Source organism: Neltuma alba, unplaced genomic scaffold (assembly GCF_004799145.2).
Source record: "Neltuma alba isolate B1F8T4 unplaced genomic scaffold, ASM479914v2 tig00006982_pilon, whole genome shotgun sequence".
In the NCBI taxonomy this organism is placed as follows: domain Eukaryota; kingdom Viridiplantae; phylum Streptophyta; class Magnoliopsida; order Fabales; family Fabaceae; genus Neltuma; species Neltuma alba.
The window spans coordinates 221,490-229,431 of record NW_021634642.1 but is presented as its reverse complement, the minus strand read 5'-3'; the positions used below and the strand labels follow the sequence as shown (position 1 = coordinate 229,431).

At 33.8% G+C, this 7,942-nt stretch overlaps 1 protein-coding gene across 1 annotated transcript; it reads left to right on the top strand.

Moving 5' to 3' along the window:
- Positions 1–5,001: 5,001 nt before the first annotated feature.
- On the top strand, positions 5,002–7,301 carry LOC114751553 (protein ACCELERATED CELL DEATH 6-like). The gene is made up of 5 exons (XM_028940208.1): positions 5,002–5,157; positions 5,277–5,997; positions 6,073–6,443; positions 6,734–7,168; positions 7,254–7,301. Exons 1-5 carry the CDS (start codon positions 5,002–5,004, stop codon positions 7,299–7,301), a joined length of 1,731 nt encoding a protein of 576 aa, XP_028796041.1.
- The last annotated feature ends 641 nt before the right edge of the window (positions 7,302–7,942 follow it).

The following is a 7,942-nucleotide window of genomic DNA, read 5'->3' as shown; positions in this document are numbered from 1 at the left end:
TTCAGCACTAACTGTACACAGCTTAAAGTCCAATATCTGGGAGTAGTAAAAATCCCATGTATTCTACATCTGATTAGTCCAGAAATTCAGTTCATGGGCTCACATTTGAGGAATGAGCTGTGCTTTAAGCTTCAGAGATACTTACAAAACTTAAAATAGTGGATTGCCCATACATTTCATCTTCTCTAGTCAAACAGGAGAAATAACGCAAATGGATTAGACTGCTTTTTGAGTAACTTTATTCAAAATAGAGAATATTAGGATGATGTTTACCATTTCTAAGTTGGGAAAATGACAAAAAAGAAAACCTGAAAATTGCGAAATATCAATTCAGACATCTAATACTTCAAAATCCCAAGGGAGAAAGACGTGCCTGATTTGCTATTTTGCAAATATAGTTCAATAACTAAAATATCCTTGTTTCAAAAAGTTTAGTGAACTGGTATTGATAAATGTCGAGCAAATGATAAGAAATTTACTGACAATGACAAGTTATTTATTAACAAGTTATGAACTGGTAATGACCAGTGTTGAATAACAAATGACAAGAAATTTACTGATAATAACAAGTTTGAAACAATAACATTTTAGTCGTTTAACTATATTTATAAAATACCAGATTAGGCATCACTTCCTCCTCTGGGATTTTGAAGTTTTAGGTGATTTCATAACTTTCATATTCTTTTCTTGTCTTTTTCCCTTCCAAGTTTGGTTCAGTCAAAGAAAATTGGGAAATTGGATTAAGACCAGCGGAGAAAATGGGCTTTTTTTTTTCATTGGTTGAGTTTTAAACCGACGTAGTGTGGCCGCCAGCTGTAGGTTATTTATTAACAAGTTATAAATTGATAATAATCAGTATTAAATAACAAATGACAAAAAATTTACTGACCATAACAAGTTTGAAACAATAATATTTTAGTCGTTTTACTATATTTGCAAAATACAGATCAAGCACCACTTTCTTGCTTGGGGTTTTGAAGTTTTAGGTGCCTAAATTGGGATTTCATATTTTTCATATTCTCTTCTTGTGTTTTCCCTTCTAGTTCAGTGAAAGAGAATTGGGAAATTGGATTAAGACCCAAATAATATAAGAAATTTTTTTTTTTTGGGTCGGTTGAGGTAGGTACTAGGTAGTGTGGCTGCCACCTGTCGGTAATAATTTCTTAGTATGTAACCCGGGGGGTGTGGTTGAGCGGTGGGGGCTCATCCTCCCTTAACCAAGTGTCGATGGTTCAATCCTTGCCTTGGGCATGAAAAGCTTTAAAAACCCCGGGCCAGCTGTCCCACCCATCGAGGTGCCTATAAGCCAGCGAAGGGATTAGTCACCGGGTCCGCCGGTGGATACCCTGATGTTTCATCAAAAAAAATAATTTCTTAGTATGTGATGTATCTTTTCTCATATGACGTAGAATACATATTGATTTTAAAACTATTCGATGAATCATCTGCACACAAAATTTTAAAAAAAAAAATTTGTTTAGTTAAGCTTTCAAAGTAACGCGCTCCAATACGTGTTATAATATTTATTGGTGGTTAGTATTATAAATTATTTTTGACAATTTTGTTTAAATTATGAATCGGTTGGTCTTTCATATTCGCATTGACGTGAAATTAAGAATAAAAGAAAGACTTTTTAGCATGTAGTCGTCTATGAAAAGTATCATATTGATTAGATTGGGAAAATAAGTGTTTTTATTGTTTCATGACCAAAGCATGATAACATAAATAATTTTAAATCTCAATTTCTCAAGGAATCAAGTGACGAAAAGTTCATTTTTCCTCCTAAAAAAATTCAATATTTTCTTATAACCTAAGTAATTTTCACATCAACTTCTCAAGGAATACATATAATTGACATGGAAATCATAATTCTAACCCTATGCTTAGTATGAGAAAAATGAAGGAGAATAAAAAAAAATTTGATGAGTTTGATATAAAAAATTTAGAGAAGTGGGGTTTTAAATTTTGGTAAAGAAAATATGTAAGATAAAACAGTAAGAAAAATTAATTAAAATTTTTTAACTCTACTTCTTTAATTTTTTAAAATTCAACTCATTAAAATTTTCTTCCTCCTCTCTCCCCTCTCAGACATAATCTACTATGAAAAAATTTACCCAAATTTATTTAGAAAAATGTCACTATTAATATTTTTCAAGTCAGTTCTGCATAGAACGAACACGAAAAAAAAAAAAAAGTCGAAAAGGGTATTTTTATTACTGTCTATTCCTAAAAAATAGTGTGAATGGAAGGGGAAATAGGAATTGTAACGATGACTAAATGCCTAAATAAAGGAAAGCTGATCAATGCAGATAATATATAGCGAGAATGATGCATACAAATTGCAACACACAAAGAAATAAGTTTTTTTTTTTTTTTGCTGTTAATTTGGGAATGCTTTCATTCGTAGATCTTCAGTAAAAATATATATATATATATATTGAATATTCGGTTCGCCGATAATAAACAATTCAAGGATATGAATGGGTCAAAAAATCATTTTCTTAGTACAAGTGACAACATTGTCTTCCAAACGTCACTTCATGAGATATAAATTCATATTGACCACCCAATATTCTAATCTCTCACCTTACCATCTAACAAACCATCATTTGTCTTATCTATAATACTTAACATTGACTTGAATTGTTTGATGCATATAGAGCATAAAGGTTTACCTAATACTGAAACTAAGTTGAACCGGACAATCAATGACGTACGAGATTTATCATTCTGAATTGCATTTAATAATTGAAGCTGCTAGCTAGTTGCACTAATGCCGATCTGGGTTGTAGTGATATATTAATTTTTCATGATGAAGGGACGTATTTGGATAAATATAACCACCAGCCTAAGTGGACCTTTTTCTTATTTAATATTCTTATACTAACTAGTTTTTCTTATGACTGACTATTTCTTTTGCGAAGCAAAAAAAACAAAAAAACTGTGAAAACACAAAGTTTAGCGGTTAACAACTAGCTAGTATTAGAGTTTAGGAAAATAGTTTAGTACGGAGAAAGAAAATGAAAGAAGATGGGTTATTAGTGGTTGACAAGAAGAAAGAAAATGAAGGCCACTTTTGTTGTTGCAAGGATGAGCTAGATCTTTGACAAGTTCTTTGTCATTCAAGGCACTACATCTCGAATCTGATCATACTTGAATGACCAAATACGTGGCAGATTTTCTCATCCTGTTTAATGAACCAAATACGAAGACAATGCCTTAAACCTCAGATAGTTTGCAAACTTTAATGGATAGATTCAAAGTTGATCTCCAACTAAAAGAGACTAGTCTTAGGATTTAGGTAAATAGCTTAGGGGAAAAATAAAACAGCGACGATGTTACCTACATTGAGAATAGAACCTACAGATGACGATGGTAATGGCAAGCGACAGAAGACGACTTGAGCACTACACTCGATCTCCATATTTCTTTCTAAGAATGCACCTCTTCGTATTCTAAGACCACAAAACCGAATGCAGGAGGGTCCTATTTATAGTTAGAGCCAAGAAAACTGGCTGAGCCCATCGGGCCGGCCCGTTTATGCCCTGAAATTACGAGGGCTGGGCTTGAAATTTTTCTCCTCAATTGCGAAACAAACCCTGGAGGGCCGAGGGTTTAAAAAGACTAGCCTTGCAGGGCCAAGGGCTAGGGCAGTGTAAGCCCTTTTATATTTTTTTTTTGTTTTTTAAAAATATTTTTGTATAATTTAATATTATTAATCTTTTACATTGTTAATGATATTTTAAATATTTAGTTATTATTATCATTTTAAAATTAAATTTCACAGAATGGTTGGATTTATTTAGTTTTAGACAATAATTTGTCCAATTAAATTTTTAAAAAATGGGTTAATTTGGACTTTAATAATGATTTGATTTATATTATATGCGTTGATATTTTTAAACTCTATATATTAAATAGAGTATTTTTATACTTATATAACTTGTGATTCTATAATTTGAATTAGAAATTTATGAGTTTCAACAGCAATGTTTCTCACACCAAAGTAAAATAATAGCTAGATTACAAAATTTAAAAGTAAAATTCCTATAAAGAAGAAAAACTTGATATTTTTGTTATGAAAAAAAAAAAGCATACTTATCAAGAAGAGTAATTGATTATAGTGATGATGAAGTTTCAAAAGATTAATGATAGTGTTCATTTATTGCACAATTGCACTATAGATGAAACTTTTAGATGTTGTTTTGTTAATAAATATTTTAGATGTTCTTGGATGTTGATGGATTTATATATGATGATATTTTGTATTTGTGACTTGATGTTATTCATATTTATGTCTTTTATTAACAATTTCATTGGTTTATTTTAATTTTTTTGATAAAAAATATAAGAAACATAAAAAAATAGCATTTTTTTCCTTAAATAGGCTGAAAACCCGTGGGCCGGTCTTGAGGCCATTAGCTTAAGGACCTAGGATAGTAAAATAGGGTATTTTTCAAATTTCAGTCCTGTAGGGCTGGTCCTTTTAAGCACGCCAGTCTTGTAGGGCCGGCCCTAATTCCCACCTCTATTTATGGCTAGGGCAAAAAGTTAAAACTGGTTGATATAAAAACCGGTGTTGAGAACGCATTTTACATCAAACACAAGATAATCGGTGTAACTTTTAAATGTTACATCCAACTTGACAATTATTAGCATTGAGTAAAAGAAAATGAAAGAAAGAAAGAAAAAAGAACAAGTGGGTTTTAATTAATATAGTCTGCTAAAATATTCGTATGGTTAAAAGACAGATACTTATGAAATGCTATCAAGAAAGTGACTTCATAAGATGACAACAATAGTTCATAGTGATGGAACACACAATATTCCAATCTCTCAATAGACCACATCTATCTTATATGTATATTTGCCTTAACTTATATTGTTTTATGCATATAAAGCGTTAAGGTTTCCCTAACGCTGGAGTTAATTTGAATCAGGTGATCAAGTACGAGATTTATCATTTTGGATTGCCTTTGATTGAAGTGCTGGCTAGTTACAATGGCCGATTCGGGCTCTGTTGAAATAAGGTTAGATGTGGCTGCTAAAGCGAACCCCAACAAAAACATGGCAGATAGTTTGGAGCAAGAGGAAGAGAACAGGAGCAAAGAAACAAATCAGCAGTCCAGAGCATTTAGCAGCAAAGTGACGAGTGAGGTAATGGAATTCAATCACGTGATGACATGGCATTTCTTCGCAGCAATAAGATGTGTAATCTGATGAATAAGCTGCGCAGTTCATTAGTTGATGATGTACAATCTTGTGGCAATGAAAAGATGCGTGAACTGATGGAAAAGAAATTCAGTTCGTTGGTTGATGATATGCCATTTTGTGGCAACATGGTACATATTATGCATTATGAGTTGTACCAGGCGGCTTGTGATAAAAAGGCAGATGCAGATAGATTTGTTCATGTACTGGAGCAAGTGTGTGAAAAAAATCATGTTGACATGGCCACCATTTTTAATCATGTCACTCCCACAGGTGACTCGTTGCTTCATGTTGCAGCTGAACATGGGAGTGAACAAGTTTTATGTCTTGTTGCTTTTCACTATCCTAAGCTTTTGTACATGGCAAATATGAAAGGTGATACTCCGCTTCATGTTGCCGCCAGAGCCAAGAATCTTGTTGCCATCAAGAACATTCTAGACATGGATAAGCATTTCACGACATCTGAAGAGGAGGCCGAATCTATGGACAAAGTGGAGTTTATTATGTTACGCAACAATTATGGGAGGACAGCTTTGCACGAAGCTGTTTTGAGCCAGGATTACTCTGTGGTTCTTTTCCTTTTAGGTGCACATAAACGAAGTGATCTGGCCACCTATTGGACCTGGAACTATTATTATGGTTGCAAATCGCCAATGCATGTAGCAGTTCTGATGAGGGATGAGGATATTCTTTATCTTCTCTTGAGGTTAATTCCAATCCCCTCAGCCAAAGCCATGTCAAATGGCGACTCTCCACTTCATGCTGCAATATCAGAACAAATTAAAGGTAAGCATACTCTTAAAATAATTAAATTCATGTTTGTTTCACTTTTTCCTAATATATTTTGCTTTATGTGTGAAGATCTATTGAAAAAGATTGTTAATACAAGGAAAGAGCTACTGTATCAAGGAGACGAGAACAACAACACTCCGCTTCATTATGCAGCATACTCTGGTTACATGGAAGGAGTTTGTGTAATGTTAGAAACATCTCCCATGATTGCTTTTCAACAAAACTCAGATGGCAATCTGCCAATTCACCTGGCCTGCGAAAAGGGCAATGTTAAAGTGCTCAAAAAGTTGCTTGAAATGGAGTGGCCTAATGCCGGACTTTGGTTGAATCATAAAGGTCAAAACATTCTTCACATTGCAGCAATAAAGGGACAAACTCGTGTGATAAAATATTTACTGAAGCATCCCAAGATTCGTCACGATGCTATCAATGGGAGAGATGTAAACGGAGATACTCCCTTACATTTGGCTTCAAGAGAATTGCGTCTTTGGACTCTACTCCTTCTATCACAAGACAAAAGGATTGATGTGAATCTAGTCAATAACAAAGGCTTAACAACTCTAGATGTTGTTTGGATGCAACGTAAGATTCCAGAGACACGTCAAGAGATAATATTGACAAGCATCTATATCTTCTTTTTATTAACTTTCCAAAAGCTTTTGATTCGAGACACTTCTTTCTTAATAATAGAATATAACATGTAAGCCTGTTTGATTTGCCTACCTTGCAGCTTCTAGCACGCGTAATTTTACATAGTGCTGGGGTGGACCTGAAGGCAAATATGCTGAGCGTGCCGCTCACAAGATCCATCAATAAAGAATGGAATGTGAAGGATGCAGCCAACAAACTCATACTTGTGGCCATACTCATAGCCACAGTGACTTTTGCAGCAGGTTTTACAGTGCCAGGTGGGTTGTACTCAGCAGATGACCCAATCCCAAAACAAAAGGCTATGGCACTTTTGGCGGATGAAACACTATTCAAGATATTCATTGCTTTTAACACTATTGCTATGTATAGCTCCACCATTGGCTCTATCATTCTTCTATGGGTCCCAGTTGGAGATCTTCGTCTTGCAACAGTAGTATGTGACCATGCTAAGTTATTTGTTTATGTGGCCCTTGTAGCAATGCCCGTTGCATTTCTGGCTGCTATACGCTTGATTGTGAGCAATAACACTATTGTTGCGGACGTTATCAGTGTCATTGGATTCATTTCCATTTTCTTAATGATGTTTATTCGTATTTTAGGATTCATTCCACTTGGAATTCGCCGTCCCATACCTAAGCAAATCGTAGGCTTATTTCTTAGGATCATTGTTGTTTTAATCAATGGATGCTATGATCCTTGGTATAGTGATTTAGTCGGCAAAGCCAACCAAGTCGATCAATATGATGCCAAAAATCAAATCAAATGAAGCTAGCATTTGCAAATCGACATCAATAATGAGGTTGCAGCCAACACTTTCCAAGATCCAGTCACAAATGTTAATCGTCATTGTTGCTCGTGCTTTTAGTTTCATAATGTTCATCTAAGATTATGTGATTCTTGCATGTGATTTATGTATTGTATGTCAACTAGTTCATGTAATCTGAGAGTAATTTTATGTGTATGAATAAAAATATCTTGTTTTAACATTTGTCAGCAAGTTGCAGAATAAAGTACCGCTGTTTCTTCTTTTCAATTTAATACTTCGCTTTTCAATAAAGCGGTAATTAAAATTGAGAGGAACAAATAAAATAAGGGGAAAAGCAATTGAGAAAATATAGACAGATTTTCTTTTTGTTCAATCACGTTATGATGATAACAAAACTAGATTAAGAGAAAAAAAACTTGTTTTGCAAATTTTATGACAAATTATGTAATGAAAACAATCAAGCTGAAATGATTGAAGAGAAAATTACAATATCCATCATTTTTTGTTACGGCATCAAACGCT